At 42.9% G+C, this 26,020-nt stretch overlaps 2 protein-coding genes across 2 annotated transcripts in view; both read left to right on the top strand.

Annotated features, from left to right (window-relative positions):
• Positions 1 to 3,750, top strand: part of LOC121577625 (complement C1q-like protein 4) — a 31,562-nt gene extending 27,812 nt beyond the window's left edge. The window contains exon 2 of the mRNA XM_041891370.2: positions 1,215 to 3,750. Coding sequence (XP_041747304.1) covers positions 1,215 to 1,394 — 180 coding nt within the window. The 3' untranslated portion in view covers positions 1,395 to 3,750. The remainder of the gene's footprint in view (positions 1 to 1,214) is intronic.
• Positions 3,751 to 7,430: 3,680 nt separating this feature from the next.
• LOC121577624 (SWI/SNF complex subunit SMARCC2) lies at positions 7,431 to 21,835 on the top strand. The gene is made up of 25 exons (XM_041891368.2): positions 7,431 to 7,546; positions 8,418 to 8,537; positions 8,713 to 8,798; positions 9,018 to 9,099; positions 9,207 to 9,299; positions 9,416 to 9,485; positions 11,391 to 11,460; positions 11,765 to 11,840; positions 14,017 to 14,264; positions 14,499 to 14,623; positions 14,866 to 14,925; positions 15,168 to 15,336; positions 15,931 to 16,002; positions 16,164 to 16,277; positions 16,874 to 17,027; positions 17,159 to 17,278; positions 17,386 to 17,448; positions 17,657 to 17,915; positions 18,167 to 18,328; positions 18,497 to 18,558; positions 18,721 to 18,847; positions 18,951 to 19,114; positions 20,192 to 20,326; positions 20,458 to 20,836; positions 21,017 to 21,835. Exons 1-25 carry the CDS (start codon positions 7,436 to 7,438, stop codon positions 21,079 to 21,081), a joined length of 3,186 nt encoding a protein of 1,061 aa, XP_041747302.2. The 5' UTR covers positions 7,431 to 7,435; the 3' UTR covers positions 21,082 to 21,835.
• Positions 21,836 to 26,020: the final 4,185 nt, after the last annotated feature.

The following is a 26,020-nucleotide window of genomic DNA, read 5'->3' as shown; positions in this document are numbered from 1 at the left end:
GCGATCTCTATAATTGTCCCACTGCAACAGGTTGCTGAACATCCCATTAAATCGATTTAGTGCAAGTTTGTGTTCTCAATGGAGGTTCTGAGTCAAAGGTCAATGCACAGCTCATCTATTTGGAGCGATACATGCCCATTGGACAGCAAGGCCTCTGTACTGATGACATTATACCAAGACCCCTGAGTGAAGGAGGAAATCATATTAAATGGCTCAGTGAGAGAGAATAAAGAGGGAGATGGGAGGAGAGCGAGAGAGATGGAGAGATAATTGATTAATAGAAAGGGAAGATTGGTGAGGGAAGCTGAGAGAAAGAGAGAGGTGAAAATAAAGGAAATTATCACCAAGAGGATTTGGTGATATGTACAGTATATACCGATATACCTTCTTCTGGGCTATTACCAGTGAATATTTATGATTTATAGTATATGTGTGTTGGGGGAGATGATGCCATCTTGGAAAGGTAGTTGTAAATTAACATGAGCTAACCTCAGTCTATGGGGCAGCAGGTATCCTAGCGGTTAAGAGCGTTGTGTAGTGTCGAGTCAATGTTGCTAGTTATTGCTGTTAAACAAAGGAGTCCGCTTATACTGAACTTTGATCATAAGGTTTATTCATATCACAAGATTTCAGCATAAGTTTACGGATGTCATGACCACCCGGAGAGCAGTGGTTCCCAAATTGCAATGTCTGCTCTAACCTCTTCTTCGTTTAAACCCAGTATATATAATCTTCCCCAAAATATGGGTGGCTCCCTCTACTGTCCAATCCCCTGTCTACAACACACAGACTTCTCTGTCCTATGTGGGGTGTCACACTAAAACCATTCCCTCTGACACTAAATAAACATCCTCTCAGGTTCCACTTAAAACCATTAGCAAAGTCATAATCTTAATACATTACAGTTGGGCCAGTAACTGAAAGGTTCAGCTTTCAATCACCCACGTGGGTATACTGTATACTCCTAAAAACCATTGAGGAGATGGGAGAGGCAGGACTTTCTACGCAGACGCTTGTTGACACGCGCGAGCAGTTTGGATGAAATGATTGAATAACATGTATGTGTAAAAACAAATGTTTTTGTGTAAAAACAAATGTTTTTGTGGTCAGCATGTTAGTCACTTTCTGCAACCTACCCCCCCTCTGTCTCTTTCTCTCGCGCTCTCTGTTTCTCTCTCTCACTCTGTTTCTCTCTCTCTCTGTGTCTCTCTCAGGTGAGGGCCAGTGCCATAGCCCAGGATGCTGATCTGAACTATGACTATGCCTCTAACAGTGTCATCCTGCACCTGGACGTGGGGGACGAGGTGTGCGTGCAGCTCGACGGGGGCAAAGTTCATGGAGGAAACACCAACAAATACAGCACCTTCTCTGGCTTCCTCATCTACCCCGACTGAAGGCAGCCACATGTTACACACACAAACACACACACAACCACATACAAACAATCTCCCAGGCAAACAAATACAGCAACTTTTTCAGGATCCTCATCCAACCTGATTCTCACAACCACTCTCTTTCTTCTTTCTCTACGCTCTCTTTTTTTCCCTCTTTCTCTCTCCCTCTCTCTCTCATACTCCATTGCTAAAACACACAGTATTTAGAGAAACAGATGCAATGGGAAAAGGAAATATAATAATGGCTCTGTGTTTTTAATGTCTAGATAATGGCCAAACCATAACATTCCAAACCAAGTGCTGTTACAAGGCATCTAATCTGCAAGTGTGTATATAGAAATGTTAATTTAATACACACACCCACACACCCATTTGTTTGTCATGTGTTTTGTCATTCTCATGATATCAATGAATCATAGATATGTAAATGAAACTAACATGTAAGTATGGGGTGACAAACAAGAATTATGTCAAGACAAAAACTTGTTTAAAGATCATCTTGATATTGTGTATATTCTTAAAGTTACATATATATTCACTTCTGATGCACACACATATGTGTGTATGATCATGTATGTGGAAGCATACTTACATGACTCACATGCAGCTCTTTCACACACACACACACACACACACACACACACACACACACACACATGCAAACACACACACAGTGATTCATTGAACTTCCCCTATCTAGTGTTGCATTGACACGAGCTGACCATTTCGGCCACCAGTGTGGAATTGAGTAAAATGGTTTCAGAATGCAGACTGCAATGGATGACTGCGAGGTTGGTTGTGGGGCTTCCCGCCTCCCTTCTTCGCTCCAAGATGGATTTCCAATGCGGCTGAAGACACCAAATGAGAAAAGTCATGAATATATTGATCGGAGTTGATAATACACCCAACACCACGAAAATCATCAGTGTGGTGTGTGTGTGTAAGATAAGTTTCATGTTGTTAGTTTTACCCACATGGCTCCTGCCTACAGCTAATGGGGTGGGGAGGGGTGATGGTTGTCCCCTAACAAACAGGATATCAATGATGAGGCTTATGGTAGACAGAGACAGTATTTTCCCAGACCTTATGGCGGATGACAGAGCATCATCATGTTCCACTAAAGAGCCCAGATATCCTGTGTTTAAACCCTCAACTGTTGGCGGGACTCCATTACTATTCCTATATTCACTTTACATTCAATTGATAACAGAGCAATTTAAAATGGGTGTCAAACCCAGGCATAATCAGAGATGGAGCTTTATATCATGGCATGCTGGTTATTTGTATAATGATGAGTCTTCTTTTCTTCTAAGGTAAGCAGCCTGTTTGTTTACAGTGTGGATACGGACATTGAGGATTCATCTTGTACTCTGTACAGAATTAGTTTCACATTTTCAAATGTATGCTGCTACCGTAGAACTAGATACAGACTGTCTTCAATGGAAATGTACATCATTGTGTGTAATTGAATGTACCATACATTATTAATTATGTAAATGCAATTCAAATATGCAGGTTCAGGTTGATTCTGTCTGTCAAAGATGTTATGCAAACACTTGACACGGTGGCAATGAGACTATATTGTGTCACTTGTGTTATCGATCAAGAATGGATTTCATGGCAATTTTAGTGTGGGGGGCATTATTACGTTGTCAGACCATTTAAAAAAACACAACTATCTTTACATCAATGTGAATGCCCTGCCTAGACAATACCATGAAAAGCAGGTCCTTCTCCTGTAGTTTATAGCATCATACATGTACCTAATGTAAGTAGTTGTACATGTTACAGGACTTCAGAGGAGGGCTCTATTGTAACAAGTTGTTGTATTAGGAAAACCACAGAATAAATGTAGCTGCAGCAGGGATTATACTGCTACTCCATGTGTGTGCATTAGTGTTGCAGCATATGGCTGGTGTGTGTGTGTCAAGTCTCAGGTCCAACTACAGGACAGAGCTTTGGGCTTGATCTAGAGACAGAACACTGGTTATTATCAAACTGCATCAGTCAGATGAAAACAGTATTCCTGTACTATATCTTAACTGACAGTATTACAACAACCACCTATCATCGTATATAAACCAACACAATGTACGGATTTGTTTGTGTGTACATGACCTCTCTCTTTGTCATGCTGCATTCTACTGTGTTCCCTGGAACTAAATAATGTTAAATAACTTACTGTTGAAAAGGAAACCTGGTCTTTGTTTATGAACAGTATGAATTGATTGTTGTCACTGTACCTTGCAAGCTGAGCTGTGTGTGCATATCTTATGTATAATATTATCAACAACAATTTAATCTGTCCTAAGACAATAATATATAAGACCTACAATAAAACAATGTGAAGATGATTCTGAGTCACTGTCTGACTTACACTAATGCTGTCATTATTTACAATCCCAAAAAACTTGATCAATTTATTACTGCAGTAATGTATTCTCTTTTGTTGATATGTGGTGGGTTGAGAAAACAAATTAATGTTACAGACTTAAGGACTAATACTGGATTTATGTATGTACATCAGGAGCTCACGGGAACTGAATACCGGCTTCTAAATGTTTCAGTACCGACACCCAAAATGAGCACTGGCAGCTATTTCATTCCAAGTCAAGCATTGATGTTAATTACATTCAGTCTTCAATTTTTTTTGTAGAGCTGCTGACTAACAAAGTGTAAACTGTCTAAAAATAAGTAAAGAAAGTCGCTCACTCTATATATACTCCCAACAATTTAATGGATAAACCTATTAGGTTTACCCATTAAATTGTTGGGCGCACACAGTGCCTTCAGAAAGGATTCACACCATTTTACTTTTTCCATATTTTGTTGTGTTACAGCCCGAATATTAAATGGATTAAATTGAGATGTTTTGTCACTGGCCTACACACAATACTCCATAATATCAAAGTGGAATTATGTTTTTCAAAAAAAACATCTAATTCATTCAAAATGAAAAGCTGAAATGTCTTCAGTCAATAAGTATTCAACCCATTTGTTATGGCAAGCCTAAATAAGTTAATGAGTAAAAAATTGCTTAACAAGTCACATAATACGTTGCATAGACTCACTCTGTGTGCAATAATAGTGTTTAACATGATTGTTGAATGACTACCTCATCTCTGTACCCCACACATACAATTATCTGTAAGGTCCCTCAGTCGAGCAGTGCATTTCAAACACAGATTCAACCACAAAGACCAGGGAGGTTTTCCAATGTCTCGCAAAGAAGGGCACCTATTGGTAGATGGGTAAAACAATTGAAAATAGTTTTATTCTGTACAGGCTTCCTTCTTTTCACTCTGTCAATTAGGTTAGTATTGTGGAGTAACCACAATGTTGTTGATCTATCCTCAGTTTTCTCCTATCACAGCCATTGAACTCTGTAACGGTTTTGCTTCATGGTGAAATCCCTGAGCGATTTCCTTCCTCTCTGGCAACTGACTTAGGAAGGACGCCTGTATCTTTATATTGATACACCATCCAAAGTGTAATTAATAACTTCACCATGCTCAAAGGGATATTCAATGTCTGCTTTTTTTTTTTTTTTTTTTTACCCATCTACCAATAGGTGCCCTTCTTTGTGAGGCATTGGAAAACATGCATCCTGTTTGCAACAAGGCAATAAAGTAATAATGCAGAAAATGTGGCAAAGCAATTAACTTTTTGTCCTGAATACAAAGTATTATGTTTGGGGAAACTCCAAAACACATTACTGAGTACCACATTCCATATTTTAAAGCATAGTGGTGTCTGCATCATGTTATGGGTATGCTTGTAATCATTAAGGACTGGGGAGTTTTTCCAGGATAAAACAATTAATGGAATGGAGCACAGGCAAAATCCTACAGGAAAACCTGGTTCAGTCTGCTTTCCACAAGACACTGGAAGATGAATTCACCTTTCAGCAGGACAATAACCTAAAACACAAGGCCAAATGTACTCTGGAGTTGCTTACCAAGAAGACAGTGAATGTTCCTGAGTGGCTGAGTTACAGTTTTGACTTAAATCTACTTGAAAATATATGGCAAGACCTGAAAATGGTTGTCTAGCAATGATCAACAACCAAACTGACAGAGGTTGAAGAATTTCTAAAAGAATAATGGGCAAATGTTGCACAATCCAGGTGTGGAAAGCTCTTAGAGAGTTAACCAGAAAGACTCACAGCTGTAATCGCTGCCAAAGGTGATTCTACAAAGTATTGACTCAGGGGTGTGAATACTTATGTAAATTAGATATTTCTGTATTTCATTTTCCATACATTTGCAAACATTTCTAAAAACATGTTTTCACTTTGTCATTATGGGGTGTTCTGTATAGAACAGTGAGAGAAAAAAATATATTTAATCCATTTTTAATTCAGGCTGTAACACAACAAAATGTGGAATAGGTCAAGGGGTATGAATACTTTCTGAGTTTGCAACTTTCTTAAATTTTTTTATCTCACTATTACCACAGTTAGCTAGGTGATAGAGAAATCCCTTCCTCATATAAAATGGCAGCATCCCATCTCTTAACCCATGAAACCACAAGCAATACTCTAGAATTACAGAATAGACCCGTGTCCTGCTCCCACCCTCAGTGAACCAGTCTGTGGTCTCATCTCGTCAGAGTGAAAACAAGCAGACAGATATTTAATTAAAGGTGAGAGGTAATAGTATTCTGGATGCTGAATTTGTTGCCTACGGGAGACTGGAGGGATAGTGGTGGTGTAAGGGGGGGGGGGGGATACCTCGGCAGTCTCCCCTCCTCCTCACACTCTATCCTGGCAGATTCCAGTGTAAAGTTAATTGGACAGGGAGCGAGGGCATAGGAGGGAAGCATTCGGGCCCATTAGCAATCCCCCTGTGGAAGGCTGAGCCGAGAGGATCACAGACTCACAAATAGGAGGATTAAAATAATCAATAGGCTTCACTCTCTCCTCTCCAGCACCAAACACACTCTCCTCTCCAGCACCAAACACACACACACACACACACACACACACACACACACACACACACACACACACACACACACACACACACACACACACACACACACCACAGACACACACACACACACACACACCACACAGACACCAGCAACACAGACAGAAATACATACATTCTGCCTGGTCACATGCACACCCCCATACACTCAAGACAGACAGGCACATGTAGACTTTCAATTACTCACACATTGCCACACATAAACACTGTCTTGTATGAACCCATACACACAACAGTAATGAAATCCACACACACACCCACGCAGGCACGCACACACTCACGCACAAACATATACATCTATCCTAGTGCTAATGAGGGGTATGCGGAGACTGGCGGAAATGGAGAATAGGAGCAAAAGGTCAGCGAGAAGATAGCCTTTGGCAAGGCCAGGTTCACCAGACAGCTGCGTTTCTGTCTTTGGAACACTGTGAAATGGGTGTTTCTGCAATATATTATTAAAGGAATACTTTGGGATTTTGGCAATGAGGCCCTTTATCTACTTCCCAAGAGTCAGATGAACTTGTGGATACCATTTCTGCGTGAAGTTTGAAGGAAGTTGCTAACTAGCGCTAGCGCAATTGCTAACTAGTGTTAGCGCAATGACTGGAAGTCTATGCTACCAGATACCCATAGCCTTCCAGTCATTGCACTAATGCTAGTTAGCATTGGCTCGCAAAACTAACTCTAACTTCCTTCATACTGACACACAGATATAAAAATGGTATCCACAAGTTAATCTAACTCTGGGGAAGTAAATAAAGGGCCTCATTGCCAAAATCCCGGAGTATCCCTTTAATCTTTAATCCTTTGCTTATTTGTGGATATTTTTTTAAAAACCATTTTAGAAAAAGTAAGCCTACATTACATTCACAATGTGCGCTGTCTGGAAGCTGTATTTAAAACAATGCACAGACATTACTGTGCAGTGTTTTATCATTATACAATGACGCCACCTGTTGTACACGTACTGCAACTACAGTGGCAGGAATGGGCCCACCGGCTGCAGTATCGTCTTTCAACCACCAGGCCGCTGTCATTCTGCAGACAAAGATGGCGGTGCGGAAGAAAGACGGCGGCCCGAACGTAAAATATTTCGAAGCGTCTGATACCGTCTCGCAGTTCGACAATGTCCGCGTTTGGTTGGGCAAGAATTATAAAAAGGTACTGCTTGTTTTTTTGCTAAAGTAATAAATACACGCATTCATATTATCAAACATGAAAGAGGGCAATCTTAACAGCAGAAGGAGTGAGCAAAGAGAAAGGAGAGGGAGGGTGTGAGATGAGATGGGTTGCAGGATAGTCCAGCTGTTTAATCCACATATTCACAAGACGGAAACAAAAGGATGCTGAGAAAACGTCTTGGGAAATGCCGCGTTGCAAATGATGAACATTTGATATGTTCTAAGTGCATGTTTCTACCCTCTTTCAGTAGAGGGAAATGAATGGCCTGTGTTGCAGGTTTTTGTTCAAGGGGAGGAAACCCATCTAGCTATCTAACGGTAATTTCATTGATTGCAGATGTCTATACTCCGGCCACAGCACCGCCAGCGCAAGTGCACAAATCCAGATGTTGAACTGTCTTTTTACCGGCGCTTTCGGTGTTATCTTTCACCCCATTGCACACCATGTTCTTTTAGGGCAATATGTGCGCCTTGAGTTTTAATGATCCGCCCCCTTTTACCCCCTCCCAGATGGTGTGCAGAATTTTCTCATTATAGTGTTGCCAAAAAGCCCTGTCTATTGTCTCAGAGCATGTGCTCAGCCCCACCATTCTCAACCTGGCCCAGACAGAAAGAATGCAAAGATTCACGTAAAGAAACCTGTAGTTTCTTTGACCACATTAATTATGTTTTTGTTAATTGTAGTGTTCAAACTATCAAAGTTCTATGGTGGATATAGAAAAATATCCTATTCTCTCTCTCTTTATCGCTCTCTGTCTCGCTGTCGCACAAGCACACACAAACTAACTTAGTTACAATGTCTATTTATCCGGATATTTCCATGTAAATCCTCTCTCTCTCTCGTCCCTCAGTACATCCAGGCGGAGCCCCCCACCAACAAGTCTCTGTCTAGCCTGGTGGTCCAGCTACTGCAGTTTCAGGAGGAGGTGTTCGGACGACATGTCAGCAACCCACCTCTCACCAGGCTGCCGGTAGAAACACACACACACACACACACACACACACACACACACACACACACACACACACACACACACACACACACACACACACACACATAAACACACACACACACACAATTTGGTATTGTGCTTCCCCTATTACACTATTCTAATACTGTACCTAACCCTCTGTCTTTCTGTTCAGATGAAGAGTTTCCTGGACTTTAAGTCTGGTGGGGCTCTCTGCCACATTCTGGCTGCAGCCTACAAGTTCAAGAGCGATCAGGGCTGGTAAGAGTTTCATTAAAGCCATCCAATTTTGTTTGGCTCACTACACTTACATTCCCCTCAAATGAATTCAACCCAGTTGTATGGTTGAAATGTTCTGTTTAAGATTAAACAAAATAGATTGAACCTTGAGACGTTTTTCATTTTGACAATGATGTATTTTTATAGAGGTATTTGCAGAGGTTCTGTGAGATTTTTTACTCCTGTCTGTCTTCATGGCAGGCGCAGGTTTGACTTTCAGAATCCTTCTCGGATGGACCGCAATGTGGAGATGTTCATGACTATCGAGAAATCCCTGGTACAGGTCAGTCTTCCGTGTTCTTCTTTGGAAAACTATTTTATTTATTTATTGATCTGTGTCCCTCTCTTTCTTATTCACCCTCTCTCTCTTTCTTGCCATTTGTCCATTAGAACAACTGTCTGAGTCGACCAGTGATCTACCTGAGCTCTGACATTGAGGCCAAGCTGCTGGGGAAACTGAAGGACATCATCAAGAGGCACCAAGTAGGCTTGTCTTCACTGACCTAATGATGAAACTGTATATGGAGTACACATACAGTGCAATACAATACAACACAATATAAAAACACAGTTAAGCAGAGTTTGTTTGCTGCCTGCAGGGCTCAGTGACTGAAGACAATACATGCAGCTCCCATGTGGTGGTTCCCATCCCTGCCAGTCTGGAGGAGGGTGAGTCAGTCTAACATTATGGATCAAACGTTACCTAATGTGGCAGGTAGCCTAGAGGTTAAGAGCGTTGGGCCAGTAACCTAATCCCAGCGCTGACTAGGTGAAAAATGTGTCTGTGCCCTTGAGCAAGGCACTTAACCGTAGTTGCTCTGTATAAGAGCATCTGCTAAATGACAAAAATGTGGCTTGAATTTATGCCTGGAAAGTGAATTGGTCTAGTAGCTAACAATGGACTGATAGATACAGTGGGGAAAAAAAGTATTTGGTCAGCCACCAATTGTGCAAGTTCTCCCACTTAAAAAGATGAGAGAGGCCTGTAATTTTCATCATAGGTACACGTCAACTATGACAGACAAAATGAGGAAAAAAAATCCAGAAAATCACATTGTAGGATTTTTTATGAATTTATTTGCAAATTATGGTGGAAAATAAGTATTTGGTCAATAACAAAAGTTTCTCAATACTTTGTTATATACCCTTTGTTGGCAATGACACAGGTCAAACGTTTTCTGTAAGTCTTCACAAGGTTTTCACACACTGTTGCTGGTATTTTGGCACATTCCTCCATGCAGATCTCTAGAGCAGTGATGTTTTGGGGCTGTCGCTGGGCAACACAGACTTTCAACTCCCTCCAAAGATTTTCTATGGGGTTGAGATCTGGAGACTGGCTAGGCCACTCCAGGACCTTGAAATGCTTCTTACGAAGCCACTCCTTCGTTGCCCGGGCGGTGTGTTTGGGATCATTGTCATGCTGAAAGACCCAGCCACGTTTCATCTTCAATGCCCTTGCTGATGGAAGGAGGTTTTCACTCAAAATCTCACGATACATGGCCCCATTCATTCTTTCCTTTACACGGATCAGTCGTCCTGGTCCCTTTGCAGAAAAACAGCCCCAAAGCATGATGTTTCCACCCCCATGCTTCACAGTAGGTATGGTGTTCTTTGGATGCAACTCAGCATTCTTTGTCCTCCAAAGACGACGAGTTGAGTTTTTACCAAAAAGTTCTATTTTGGTTTCATCTGACCATATGACATTCTCCCAATCCTCTTCTGGATCATCCAAATGCACTCTAGCAAACTTCAGACGGGCCTGGACATGTACTGGCTTAAGCAGGGGGACACGTCTCGCACTGCAGGATTTGAGTCCCTGGCGGCGTAGTGTGTTACTGATGGTAGGCTTTGTTACTTTGGTCCAGCTCTGCAGGTCATTCACTAGGTCCCCCCGTGTGGTGATCATTTTGACCCCACAGGGTGAGATCTTGCGTGGAGCCCCAGATCGAGGGAGATTATCAGTGGTCTTGTATGTCTTCCATTTCCTAATAATTGCTCCCACAGTTGATTTCTTCAAACCAAGCTGCTTACCTATTGCAGATTCAGTCTTCCCAGCCTGGTGCAGGTCTACAATTTTGTTTCTGGTGTCCTTTGACAGCTCTTTGGTCTTGGCCATAGTGGAGTTTGGAGTGTGACTGTTTGAGGTTGTGGACAGGTGTCTTTTATACTGATAACAAGTTCAAACAGGTGCCATTAATACAGGTAATGAGTGGAGGACAGAGGAGCCTCTTAAAGAAGAAGTTACAGGTCTGTGAGAGCCAGAAATCTTGCTTGTTTGTAGGTGACCAAATACTTATTTTCCACCATAATTTGCAAATAAATTCATTAAAAATCCTACAATGTGATTTTCTGGATTTTTTTCCTCAATTTGTCTGTCATAGTTGACGTGTACCTATGATGAAAATTACAGGCCTCTCTCATCTTTTTAAGTGGGAGAACTTGCACAATTGGTGGCTGACTAAATACTTTTTTCCCCCACTGTATATTATATTCCAGATCCATTGTGTTCTATTTAATTCTGTGGATCTGACCCCCCCCTCGCTCTCTCTCTCACCAACCCCCTGGTTGGTTCAGAGGAGTGGGTGCGTCCGGTGATGAAGAGAGACAAGCAGGTGCTGCTCCACTGGGGATACTCTCCTGACAGGTAGGTACTGTCCATACTGGGGCCTCAGCCTGACACAGTCAACACAACCTTAGCCTTTAGCAGCACAGCATGCTCTTAACACCGGCGACACTGACACTATCGAGTAAAGTCACACAGTGAATGTACACTAACATTCTCTCTAACCCATACCCACATCTCCTTTACCTATTCTTACACCATGACAAACACAAACAGTTCCACACTGTTTTCTCAGCCTGTGTTATAGCACCATGTTGTGACATGTAGTGCACTAGACTGACACTAGTCTCTGACCTCCATCTGACCTCTGTCCCCTGTTGCTCAGCTATGACACCTGGATCTCAGCCAGTGAGGTGGAGGCTGCTGTGGAAGATCCGCCCAGCCCAGAGAAACCCAGGAAGGTCAGCACACTTTCTTCCTCTCTTTCTGTGTGTGTCAGGGCTGTGCCCCAAATCGTTCTTGCCTACTAATTACAAAAATGCTATACTATGTACTAACCATACTACGTAGCCTACTATTTAGAACATACTGATAGTACCCACCATTCATTCATTTTGGACAGCTCGTCACGTCCCCTTGTCAAACACGTGGGTCTGAAAATACTATTCTCTTCCTCAATAGCATGCAGCGAATTGGTGTTAGATGAAGAGCAGAAATTAGTATGACATCCTTACATTTAAAGCATACAACATTTTTGAAATCTCACATACCATAAAACTTTATATTTTCGCATATATACAGTAATCAGCGTACTATTAATTATGCAAGTACCGGTATTCAGACACAGCTCTCTCGCTCTCTCTCATATATACATGTAAGAAATGATTAACATATTAACATGTTTATGAACAGAGTGTGAATTACACTGTGACATTCGGGGCGTCTCTATTGGGGGGTGTCTATGACTTATGGGCCTAATAATAAAGACGTCATTTAATGGTAAAAATGAATTACCTTTCAATGTGGCATGAGCACAAACAGTCATGGTGCTTTCATCTGATTGTCAAACAAATCACTTCAAAAAGTAGGCTACCTGTGCATGTTCAACCACTCCAAAACAATCCAAACAGTCCATTTGATGAATGGAAATAGAGATCTGTTTACAAAACACAAAAAAATGTGCCTAATGACCTTTTTTGTAGCCTGAAAGGTTGGGACACCTGAAATGGGGCTGAAACTGTTCTGGGGAAAACGGTATGGTCACCCTAATACACACGGTGAATTTACTACTCTAGGCTACAAATTGTAGGCCTATTACCATGAACTTCAGATAGGCCTACCGGTAGTGGTATAAAAAAAAAAGGGTAAACTCTGATTGCCGGTCTTGATGAAAAAAGTAACGTTCCCTAAACATTCCATGCATTTGTCTGAAAAAGGTGGGTAAACTGCATTTAGCTGTGTTTACCCTCCAATAGGCCTATACCACTGCCAGCATACCCTCTCAGCCGAGGCAATTTTACACACATGAACAGACGCAGAACAGGTAGTTCAATTCAATATAATACATGAGTTGAATCAAAACATTTTTATACCGTAGTCCACAATTCATGAATTGAGTGCTTGGAGTTTTCACAGATCGTGTGGCATAAAACACAACCTTTCTTTCTTTACATGAATGACATTTATGACAGTGTTATTTCTAATTACTAAGCATTTAACAATTAAATTAGAACATTGAATTTAAACTCTGTACGATTCCTGGATCTTGGAGATCTCTAAAAACTCCCTGAAAGTGTAACTATGCCTACGTAACATTTCATTATGTTTTGCCGTGAAAACAGTTCTCAGAGGCACACAAATCCAAAATAATGTAAGCCTATGCCATTGCAAAATCAATTGTTACTAACTGAAAGAGTCAACTACAGGCCAACTGTCATTAATGTTGGATAGTTTGGATGCACATTGGTGTCTAGCTGTAGGCTAGTTGTCTAGTGATATTATCGACCATCATCAGCTGATCCAGGAAAGAAAACAAATATTGATAGAAAATAATAAAGCTAAATAAATGGTCTACTTCTGGCCATGGACGGCACAGAAAACACCAATACCCGCACACACCTGAAAAGCAAAGCAATGAGCGCTCTAAACAGCTGACTGACAAAAGCAAACAGTGATAAATCAACGGATAAATCTAATGGATTGTAATAAAGGCTATTTTTATGAAGGGAGCATGGCAAATAAATGGCAAAAATGAGCAAGTACAATGGAAAATCTATGCGTTTTAAAGGAGCTCATCTGAGGCCAAATTCAGCACTACTGACTGGACAGCACAGTGGACAGAGAGACGGTTTGTGCAACCACATAGAAATAAATGCTTTAAACCATGATAGAGAGGTGGGAGTGTTCGTTTCCTTTGGACGCTTTTATTTTCATATTTACCACTGTAAAACATATTTACCAATGCATTTGAAACAAATAGGAGAATATTAAATTAGCATTAGTTAGAGACCCCCCAAAGTTGGACTTTTGTTGCATTTAGGGGACCTAATGTCTCATTCAGGGGAGCTGAGCCCCTCCTGGCTCCCCCGTAATTCGCACCCTGTTTATGACATCATATTAACAACTGTGTGTCTTCAGGTCCATGCCAAGTGGATCCTGGACCTGGACCAGTTTAATGAGTGGATGAATGAGGAGGACTATGAGGTGGGAGAGGGGGGCCCCAAGAGGAAGAGGATCTCAGCCAAGACCCTGACGGACGAGGTGACCACCCCGGGGGACGAGCGCCGCGACAAGAAGCCCGGCAGCGCCAAGAAGAGGAAGCGCTCGCCCTCCCCCTCGCCCACTCCACCATCCCAGGAAAGCAAGAAGAAGAACACCAAGAAAGGGTGTGTGTGTGTGTGTGTGTTACCCTACTACCCTTTGTTTACTACTGTATAGGCCAGCCCAGGATAATGCCCTTTGTAGAGGTGTTATTGGGAGATCTGTAGATTGCTGACACACACTATGACTAAGAAATACTAGCCTTTAGATGCTATACAGTATGACTGACTTTGTGTGTGCTTGTGCTTGTGTGTGTGTGTGTGTGTGTGTGTGTGTGTGTGTGTGTGTGTGTGTGTTAGGCCCACCACTCCGTACACTAAGTCTAAGCGAGGCCAGAGAGAGGAGGAGCTTGAGGATCTGACTAAAGATCTGGATGAACCATCACCTGTACCTGCAGTAGAGGAGGTCACCCTACCTAAGACAGGTACACAACACACACACACACTCACATGTACAGTACATATGACATTTTGTTAGTGAACATTCTAACGCACACATACACTTTATTATCTAAGATTTTGACTCAGCCCATTGGCTTATCCTCCTGATATTTACAGTGGTTGAAACATTAGTACCATCATTGTGACTGAAGGTCAGGGGTTGAACTAAAGTGTTGTGTCACAGGAAATGCAACTCCCCCCCCCCCCCCTCTCTGTCTCTCTGTAGCCAACACTAAGAAAGACTCTGAGTCGACACCAGTGAAGGGAGGTACCATGACAGACCTGGGTGAGTTCCCTGAACTATTTAATCAATACAATACTTGCTTTATTGGTCCATATGCACAGATATGTTTTATTTTTTGCTGTCACAGTACCCAACCTGATGCACAACACACACATCACATCATAACTTTACATCTCAGTGTGTACACTGTCTGCAGGGTGAGGTCACTATATTTGAGCTTAGTCTATCCTTTATCTGTCCGCTGATCTGTATGTTCATTCTCTCCTCTTTTATCTTTTGAACAGATGAGCAAGAGGATGAATCCATGGAAACTGCAGAGAAGGAGGAGGAGGAGGGCTCTCCGAGTGTGAAAGGAGAGCCGGTGAAAGGGTCGGACCTCCATGAGGACAACGTGACTGAGCAAACCCACCACATCATCATTCCCAGCTACGCTGCCTGGTTCGACTACAACAGGTAGGCTACACATCCCCCCACCCCCGGATCATCAGCCTAATGGTCTTAAGTTTTAGAGTTAGTTTCGTGCAATTCTACACATTTTGCCATGGGGCGTAGAGAATATTCTGCAATTTTATAACTAACTTCATGCAATTCTACTCATTTTGACATGGGGCGGAGAGGAAAATGAGCTGTTTTACAGAAAATGTTCTGCAATTCTACACATTTTGCCATGGGGTGGAGAGAGATGTTTGCAGTTTTTAACTGATATATGATATCTGAGTAAGACTAACAAAATCAATGGGGGTCAACGGGCAGTAATTTGACCATGATAACAAGTTTAGATAGCTGGCCGCTAAACTAACTTAGCAATCTAAAACATTTTAGCTGACATGGCTAATTGACTGACTATCAGTGACTGACATAACAAGAAAAAAGCTGCTGATGCGCAACCACATTTTGAAATTGAACCTTGTGTATTCTACTATTCTAACTCGCAACAGTAAGTTGAGATCCGAGGGTGCGGGCTGTCAGTCCATCCCTGTTCTAGAGAAATGTTCTTAAATGGTATAGCTAGTCTACTGAATGTTAACCTCTTTCTCTCTTTCCCAGTGTCCATGCTATCGAGCGCAGAGCCCTCCCAGAGTTTTTCAACGGCAAGAACAAATCCAAAACCCCTGAGATGTGAGTAAACACATGCTAACATATTATTATTACACATGCCTAGCTCATACACATGTACACTCTTCTGTGTTATGTATAAAACAACAGCTTTCACACAGCTTTCAAGTTTGGAGTGACTTAACTGCATATTTACTGACAAGAATCTCTATCTCTCCTCACAGTTACCTGGCCTACAGGAACTTCATGATTGACACGTACAGGCTTAACCCGCAGGAGTACCTCACCTCCACCGCTTGTCGTAGGAACCTAGCCGGAGACGTGTGTGCCATCATGAGGTGAGGAGAACTCGGTGCACACATGACATTTACAACAGTAACAGTACAGTTTACTCCGTTTTGTAATTCTTATAAGAAGAGTATAATACTAGCTTCGTGAAAGCAGAACGCTGCACTCAGATCAGGCTGGTTTAACACTGTAGTACAAGGGTGTCAAACTAATGTTGCCCCGCGGGCCGCATTCGGTCTTCAACGAGGTCCGGAGGGCCGCACTGAAAATTGGTTATATTTCCTTGTCGTCAAAATTTGCAAAAAATAGTCCTCTTGCCTTTCGATGCTGCCTGACTGTCTAGCTTTCATTTCGGTGATTATTAGCGAGCTGGACACGGTCAAGAAACAGTGTAATTTCTACACAGTTTCGATTTGGTTTTAGACATTTTAAAGTATATTGAGTTTGTCCCCCCCCCCATTTTAATTTTAATGTTTTACTCAAACCACCCTCGGGCAGATTGGACCCCCTCGCGGGGCAGGTGTTTGACACCCCTGCTGTAGTACACTGTGTACACACTGTCTTTGTTGTGTATTCTTGTCTTTTCATCTACATGCAGTAATATTTACCTCCTCTGTTTATCCCTCTGTCCTCCTCCTCTCCTCAGGGTGCATGCGTTCCTGGAGCAGTGGGGTCTGATCAACTACCAGGTGGACTCAGAGAGCCGTCCCACCCCCATGGGCCCCCCGCCCACCTCCCACTTCCACGTCCTGGCTGACACCCCCTCCAGCCTGGTGCCCCTGCAACCCAAGGCCTCCCAGGTACACACACACACACACAGACGAACATATGCACACGCACGAACACAAATTGTATCTATATTGTGGTTCTAGATGTCTCTCTATTTGACTGTAGTTTCACTCCACTTATCTTCTCTCTCTGTCCCCTCTAGACTCCGGCGGCACAGCAGATTCTGTCTTTCCCAGACAAGGTGAAGGAGAAGCAGCCAGCCGACCTGCAGAACTTTGGCCTGAGGACAGACATGTACAGCAAGAAGAATGGGCCTCCTAAGGTATGGCTCACAACACTGCAGGAGTGATGAGGATCATAATGCACTGTATAGCTAACTATTAAAGAGTAATGATGTGTTACAGTGATATTACTTCTTCCTGTCTGCAGAGTAAAAGTGCTGCCAACGCCATGCGAGACTGGACCGAACAGGAGACACTACTGCTGCTAGAGGTAACTAACAACTCAACTCTGTCTCATCTAGTTTATTACCATTCAGCAGAATGGTTCAACAAAATGCCCTTTAAATCCAAATAAACTTGAACTTGAAAAAGTGTTGAGAGGAACAACAACAAAAACACACAAAGCACTTATCTGAAAACAAAACCTAAGGCTTAATATAACATTATGAATATCAATCATATCATCCCTCCCCTTTCAGGGTCTGGAGATGTACAAGGATGACTGGAACAAGGTGTCGGAGCACGTGGGCTCACGTACCCAGGATGAGTGTATACTGCACTTCCTGCGTCTGCCCATCGAGGACCCCTACCTGGAGGACACGTCCTCGTCCCTGGGCCCCCTGGCCTACCAGCCTGTCCCCTTCAGCCAGGCAGGCAATCCCGTCATGAGCACCGTGGCCTTCCTGGCCTCCGTGGTGGACCCCCGCGTGGCCTCTGCAGCCGCTAAGTCTGCCCTGGGTGAGAGGTCAACTCACTAACTAACCGTCGGTCGGAGCACACAGAGTAAAGACTGGCCTGATTTGTGTCAGATAATTTTTTTGTTAACTGTTGTTTACCAGGAGGGGTCTTGAGGTTTGGATTTTTTTCTCTCGAGAGACATTTTAGAGATGGATTGTGTATTGGGTGTATCATTCAACGGTTTAGAACCAGCCCCCTGCTTTTTTCTCCACCATTCATTACTTCTCTTTTCTTCTCTCTCTCTCTCTCAGAGGAGTTTTCCCGTATGAAGGAGGAGGTCCCAGCAGCACTGGTGGAGGCCCATGTGAGGAGAGTGGAGGAGGCGGCGCGGGCCAGTGGCAGACAGGACCCCCTCTACGGCCTGGAGGGCAGCGGCATCGCAGGCACCAGCCTGGAGGAAGGAGACAAACCTGGTACAGCTTCGATCTACTATTATCTAAAACTATAGTTGTCTTTGGTCATATTTACACATGTACTGTATGTCAATAGTTTATCGAACTGAATTGAAAAATGAGTTGCAGGTGGGTAGACGTAAGACGCTAGGCTTGCTGACATCTCATTTCTCTTTTCTCTGCCTCCAGAAGAGAGCAGTGAGGAGAATAAGAGTGACAGCCAATCCAGTGAGGAGAAGAGGGAGACCAAGGTATGGTGTCTGTTTGGACTTCTACTGTACCTGTGTTTGTGTTGTCTCATCTTCTGGCAAACCAGTTACGGTCTGGGTCTGAATTGTCTATGTTGTGATGATTGATGCTCAAGTATCAGTAAGGAGCTGACCATGTTGTCCTTATCCCCATGGTGATAACAGGAGAACAAAGATGGAGCCATGGAAGAAGAGGAGAAGCAAGGAGAAAACGGGAAGAAGGAGGAGGAGAGAGGGAGAGAGGGAGAAGGAGAGAGAGAGCGAGAGGCTGGGAAGACAGAGACAGAGATGGGTAATGTTTATGTCTGTGACTGAATTTGAATGTATCTCTGTCTCTCTTGTATTTTACAGACACTCAATTAAGTGTGACTTCTATGTTTCCCTCTCTGCATTAGGTGACAGAGAGAAGGAGAAGGAAGGGAAGGATGGCTTGGAGGAGGGCCAGAGAGAAGGAGAGAGCGAGGGAGAAAGGAAGGCTAAGGTGGAGCGGGACGTGGGAGAAGGGAACCTGGCTACCGCTGCTGCCTCCGCCTTGGCTGCTGCTGCCGTCAAAGCCAAGGTCTGACTTCTGACCCTTGTTTAGCATGATGCCCCTAACATCAGATCTAGCATCAGGGGCTGTATGTATCAAGCTTCTCAGAGTAGGAGTGCTGATCTAGGATCAGTTTTTCCATAGTTCATACGATTACATTAGGAGGCACCTGATCCCAAAAAAGATTGGCAGAGGCTGTGGATCCGTAGGTAACCGCCCCGACCTGCCCCCCTGGATCCCTTTTCCCCAGAGCTGAAGATCCGAATCACGTTCTGTGCATGTGTTTCTTTACCTCTACTTTACGCACACATTGTTGTGTTCACCCTCACTGTCAATCGTGAATGATAATTCTTCAAGTTTTAACGGTGAGTCGTCCATGCAGCATCTGCATACCGACCATTTGATCTCAATCAGTTTCGTGGGGATATGCATTTAGATCTTCTTGAGTTATACAGTGTTGTTTCAAGTAGCCTACAGTGTTCTGAATTATATACAATGAGCACATTTTTTTGCAGATAGTGTTAAACTGTAGCATAGCTTACCTGTGTTTTAGTTTAAATCAAAGCACATATTTTGCCTAATGGCGCACACTGTTGAGGCCACATGATAGAAAAATGTGACCATTCGTACAATCATCCTAAAATCTCATAAGAAATTATGTGGTGTTTTTTGTCTTACAGTAACGTTATACTATGCTATTATATTCAGTTCTGTTATGTAGAATACTCTCATTATGTGATCTTGCAGACATTGATTCAGTTTTTATCTAACTTTATTAAACGAGCACCATTTGCCAGAGTAGCCTGTTCTCTACCGCAAATGCCAGAAGCTTCAGGACCTTTAGTGGGTCCAAAAAAGTTGGATCCGCAGCCAGTCCGTAAAACATATCGGACCCTGTATCAGTGGTTAGGGACAACTTCTACTATCTCCGTCTCTCATATTGATTATCAACCATAGATTGTTCAGTATATGTCTGTGCTATTTCACATACTAAAGATTATCTTTCTCTACCCTCTCTCTCCCCCATACTTCTTCTCTCTCTCTCTCTCTTCCTCTCCATCCCCCTCTCCCTCCCTCCTTCTCTCTGTCTTTCTCTCTCCGTAGCACCTGGCTGCGGTGGAGGAGAGGAAGATCAAGTCTCTGGTGGCTCTGCTGGTGGAGACTCAGATGAAGAAGCTGGAGATCAAACTGAGACACTTTGAAGAGCTGGAGACTATCATGGACCGAGAAAGGGAGGCTGTGAGTCAGGGAGTAGCGAAGGATTATGGGGGATGTAGTTTAAGTGGACTTGATGGTTTTGTTAGTTGGTTTTGCTTTGTTGGTTGGACTGCGCATTTACATGTTCTTACAATGTGTGCGTATGTGTGTAGTTGGAGTACCAGAGGCAGCAGTTGCTGGCAGACCGTCAGTCGTTCCACATGGAGCAGTTGAAGTATGCAGAGATGAGGGCGCGTCAGCAGCACTTCCAACAGATCCAGCACCAGCAGCATAGCCAGACTGGAGGCCCACACCCTGCCCCGGCCCCCCCACCCCAGGGCCCCTCAGCCACCCAGTCCCAGCTGACCCCCAGTATCCCTGCACCACAGCCAGCTCCCAGCCCAGCACCCCCTGCCTCCTCCGTCCCCATGTCTGGCCCCTCCTCTGCCCAGGCCCAGCCCACCGAGCCCCAGCCGCCCCCCAGTGGTCCTCACACCACACCTCCCCGCCCGCCAGGCCACTCCAGCACCACCACCACCCCAACACTCCACGGTGAGTCACACTTTGTATTGACCAACTGTGAATTTTCAATAGTTACCTAATACTGTATAAAGTTAATAATGTGACCCAGTGGAATTAACTTGAACTGTATTGTTGAATGTTTCTGCACTATGTTCATGTGTGTGTTTTTGTTACACATCTCAAATTCTTCTCTTCTTTTCTTGAACCCAGAGCCCAGCGCCCCTCTACCTGGGGATACACTCCACTCCTCAGCCCCTGTTCCCACTCCACAGTGAAAAGAGAGAAAGAAAGAGAGATAGGTAGGGAGAGAGAGGAGGGAAAAGAGAGAGAGACAGGGAAAAGGTCCTGGCAAACTGAAAGACATTGACCACTTTGTACCTATGAATTCTGCCTGTATCATCTGAAAATGAAGAAGTCAAACTGAAGGAGATACAACGAACTTTGATCATGTTTAACATTTGGACTGGACGATTGACATGAGAAAGGAAAACAAAACAAAAACATTCCCTACCGGAATGAATATTAGGTGGAAAAGAACCCCCTCAAAATTTCTCCCAACTAAAAGCAAAAGCTATTGAAGAACTTTATCGGTTTTCAAACGAACAGTCCCCCAGTCATTTTTACAGACATAAGTTGCTTAATTACTTTCACCCTTCACATCAGACCCAAGGTTAAACCAAGAGAGTATTGTCATGTAAATACGCCACCTGACCTGAGGATATGAAGAGAACTAAAGGACTCTTGTCTTAGCAATGGTGCTTTCATTTTCTTCTATAGTATACTGAGGGTCAGATGTTCCCAGCCATGTTCCCAGAGGTACCTACCTACCTATTCTCCCAAGGTACCCCTAGTAGGTACTTAGAATTTAAAGAAGATTTCAAAAAGATTTGCACTTTGAAAATATGTTTCCCCCGGTGCCCATATCTGGAGACAAACCATTATTAACTAAGGGCTGTATTCAATCAGATCCGCTTTAGCCAACATCCGCATAGCTGTTGTTTTGGCTGTGTCAGAGGTGGAACTGTGTTAGAGTGGTCAAATAGCACGCGCGGCTCCTGGCATTATACCTTAAGTGGACATTGCCATTGGCTGCACAGAGTTGCATTAAGGGCTCTATTCAATCCGTATCGCGGAAGTTCAGCTTTACACCGTGATTGAAATTTAAAGGCAATGTTCCCGCATTAGCAAAGACTGTATTCACGGTAAACGCTGCATATGTCGGCTCAATCGGAAATTACCTTTAAATGTATTTATTGGAATCTGTAACACTTCAGCGTTACAGATTGAATAGAGCCCTAAGAGAAATACCATGCAGCCTTGTTTACAAGTTTGAATACTGGAATGTGAGATCTATGATCTATACCTCGATTAGGCTGATAGAAATCCTCATTATTTTGTTTAATGATATTCAATTTGAGCGTCATTATTTCTATATAGCCTACATTTTCTCGTTATGAACTTCTGACGCGAGTGAGATGGGTGTGGCTACCTGACAATGATCAAGAGCAGCTGCTCACCGATTTGACAGCTCCAAAGCAGTTAGACCTCCAACACCGCCAAAACATCAGCTATGCGGGTGTCGGCTATCGCCGGTTAACGCTTGATCTGATTGAATCTAGGCCTAAATTGACCTGAAGCACATAACTGTTTTCTTGTTTTTAACTTTTACTACGATGTCATAGTTTCCAAATATGAGATCATCAATTGAACAAGTCACCTTATTTCATTGGATTGTTTGCTTGTTGCCCTATGTTTGTGAATGTGGCATTATAGAGCTTCGGGGTTGGCCTGTTGGTTAGACGTATCCTAAACTAAAAAGTATGTGTGAGGGCAATGAAAACGGATGAACTAATGGTATTACTCTTTGTAGTAATATGTATTCCACCTGGAAACGGACTCATCTTGCCCTACTGCCATTTCAGTTAGTAAGACTATGTACTGTTAACTGGATTTTCTGTTACAATGCTGTCAAATGTTTCACTCCAATTTGAAGGGACAAAATCCCTCTATGACTGAGCATAAGAAACCACTTAAAGTAATGATGAAGGGCAACATACTCCCAGAGTCACAGTGCCCCCGAGGACCAGGTCACAATGTCCTAAAAGTCCTCATTGTAAATGGGCAGTGCAGTCAAACCAACCACTATGAGGTTGGAATAATACTGTAAAATTGTGAAAATGATGATAATGCTCTTTAGTGTAAGAGCTGTTTGAAAAGGGTGGGGTTTTGGACTGCACGGCAACATCACTAGGCAGTATAAGTTAATAGACCAATAACAAAGAGAGTATGCCCTCCGCTCTGCCAATAACAGCTAGTTTTCAGGTTACATGTCCCTCCCATTAGGCCCCTCCCATTAGGCTCTTCCCATTAGGCTCCTCCCATTAGGCCCCTCACAGACCACATCCAGACAGTCCTAGCGAAATTTCTTGATTGAGAAATTGCTTTTTGCTAAGAAGCTATTTATTTATTTTTTGATCATTTTAATTGAAAACAATAACATTAAGGTACTTAATTGTTATCCAGAATTGATTGGATATTGAGATAAAAATTTGACCTTTTTTTTGTATTTTACCGCCCTTTTTCGATCGTGTCTCATCGCTGCAACTCCCCAACGGGCTCCGGAGAGGCGAAGGTGGAGTCATGCGCCCTCTGAAACATGACCCGCCTAACACCCGCCAGCTTAACCCGGAAGCCAGCCGCACAAATGTGTCTGAGGAAACACCGTTCAACTGGTGACCGGTATCAGCCTGCAGGCACCCGGCCCGCCACAAGGAGTCGCTAGAGCGCGATGAGCCAAGTAAAGCCCCCACGGCCAAACCCTCCTCTAACCCGGACGAAGCTGGGCCAATTGTGCGCCGTCCTATGGGACTCCCGGCCACAGCCGGTTGTGGCACAGCCCGGGAATGAACCCTGGTCTGTAGTAACGCGATGCAGTGCCTTAGACCGCTGCGCCACTCGGGAGGCCCTGCATTGGACCTTTAACTCTATTCTGTTTTTGAACATTCAGATCTGAAACAGTTGGCCTTTCTCAGAGCAGATCGTAATCATAAGCCTAGCAGTAACTACACAAATATGATGATTTGTATTCATGGATGCTTCATATTGCGTCATATTTGGTTTCTGTCAGCATGTCCAGTATGGCTAGTCAGTATCAGTGAATCATACCATTGTAAAGATTATACTCTAAAGTAATGATTGGATATAGGCTCCAGAAGAACCCTATTGGCAACTTCAGACATAACCGACATCAACGTCACAAATCTTTCTTAATTGATAAACCAACCTATTTTATTTCTTTTTAAATCATGTTGTTTGCCATTTTCTCCATATAAGTTAGTGGGGTGAAGCCAGAGTTGTGGATGTTTGGGAAATCCACAGATTTGTATAGTTTGTGTTTTTCCAATGACAGGTCCAACTCACATGAAGCGATTACTATGTAATGGAAGTGGCTTTAATGTTACAAAAGAACTGTACAAGTCAAGGGATCTCAAAAGTCAGTTCATCTTACAGAGAGGAGAATTCTGTCCTTTAATATCTGTAACAATATCTTTATGTAGCCTATCTATTTTTATATTTTTTACTGTCATGTTTTCCATCTTGTTTCTTTGATATTACGGTTTGCATTTATTTGCTGTATTTTATTAACTTTGTAACCTCTAATCCCCTCCCTCATTGTCATGTGCGTGGTCCTGATAGGTCGCAATGACCTGTCAATCAGTGTGACGTCTGACTGTGAGCATGGGTGTGAATGCATGCCATGAAGATAGATCTGTTTTCCCCAGAGTTCCTTCAGTTCAGTTGCATCGCTCCCCCATGCCATTGTTTTGATTTGTTACAAAGGCTGAGGAATTGTGATGCTCATTGTTCTCATACAGACATACCAAACTATCACACACGAGCACATCACACAAACACACTGACAGTGTCGTATATACTCGGATGATGAAACTTGTCCAGATAGCCAGTGTTAGAAACTTCACTAGTCGTGACCATGGATGGACTGCTTTGGTGTCTGTATTGTTACATTGTGTGGATTTCGTGATATGAAATACATGTCTGTTCAGTTTGTTTTTCATGATTGCTAACGATAGCAATGATTGCATTGATTATACAGTAGAAATTAACCTTTCCTCAGTCAAACCGTTAATGAATTAGTGTCAATAATTGCTCTGCAGTTCGTATTTAAAAAAAGATGCTAAGGTTTTACTTACAAAAAATGTTTTTAAAAAATCAAATAAATGACATGACAAGTGACGTGTGTATAGTTTGGTCATTGCTGCTATCTTGACTGTTCAATGGCAAACTTAAAGATATGACACTGTTCTTCAGTCAGGCTGTAGTTCACTAAGAATTTTTGGTAGTATGACTATGGCTCTAAACCTAAACCCTCATGTGAAGGAATAGACAGAGGATCTTTCACTTGTTCTTGTTACATTAGGCCTACGGAAATAATCCACGCTCTGTCTGCACTGCAGGCACCACAAGATGGCAGGCTGTGCGTGTCGTCTTCCGTACACGGTCCCCCTATGCATGGGACTACTGAGTCTTGAACATAACGGTTTCTTATTTTCCACTGAACTATCACCTAGTACTAACAGACACTCTGCAGACTACGGAGACTACAAACAATCTAGTGGGAAAATGTATCACTTTACCATACAAGGCCTACTGCCTCGGAGCAGCTAGCAGACCAATACCTGCATTACCATAAAAAGGGCTAGTGTAAGTACTGCAAATACCTTAGAGAACCATAGAGGGCCACTGCAATCAAATAAGAAACATACCCATCTTACCAAAGGACTAGTGCAAAAAAGATACTATGACAATGTTGAGTAGGCCTTACATTAAGGTCCTATACAGCACTGTTGAATAATATTCAAATTACCTTTACATTTGAGAGAAAGCCAGCACAGATGTCTGTTCACTGAAATTATCAAATGGATATACTCTACTATTTGAATACCACTTCCTAGATTGCATGGTGTCAACTCAAAACACATGCATTCTTATAGCCAGAATGGTCCTGGACGTGTTGCCAGAACGTATAGGTATCTGGACCATCCCGGACACATAGCCAGAATGGCTAGGCCAAAATGGCTTAAATGATCTAGTAAGTGATGTATCCATTTTTATATTACTGCACGGTTGCTGTATTGGAATTCCACTGACATCTGTTAAACGAAATGAAGGATGTTTGTGTGTCCGTGTGTGTAT

Source organism: Coregonus clupeaformis, chromosome 12 (genome assembly GCF_020615455.1).
Source record: "Coregonus clupeaformis isolate EN_2021a chromosome 12, ASM2061545v1, whole genome shotgun sequence".
Taxonomy (NCBI): domain Eukaryota; kingdom Metazoa; phylum Chordata; class Actinopteri; order Salmoniformes; family Salmonidae; genus Coregonus; species Coregonus clupeaformis.
The sequence above is the reverse complement of the archived record's forward strand: the minus strand, read 5'-3'. Positions and strand labels throughout refer to the sequence as shown.

What these genes read in the sequence shown, in the direction of transcription:
- LOC121577624 (XM_041891368.2), top strand. Translation starts at nt 7,436, where the DNA reads ATGGCGGTGCGGAAGAAAGACGGCGGCCCGAACGTAAAATATTTCGAA. An exon ending in GCCTGGTTCGACTACAACAG is followed by an intron (nt 15,337 to 15,930) that starts GTAGGCTACACA and finishes TCTCTTTCCCAG; the next exon opens with TGTCCATGCTATCGAGCGCA. An exon ending in TGGACCGAGAAAGGGAGGCT is followed by an intron (nt 20,327 to 20,457) that starts GTGAGTCAGGGA and finishes GTATGTGTGTAG; the next exon opens with TTGGAGTACCAGAGGCAGCA.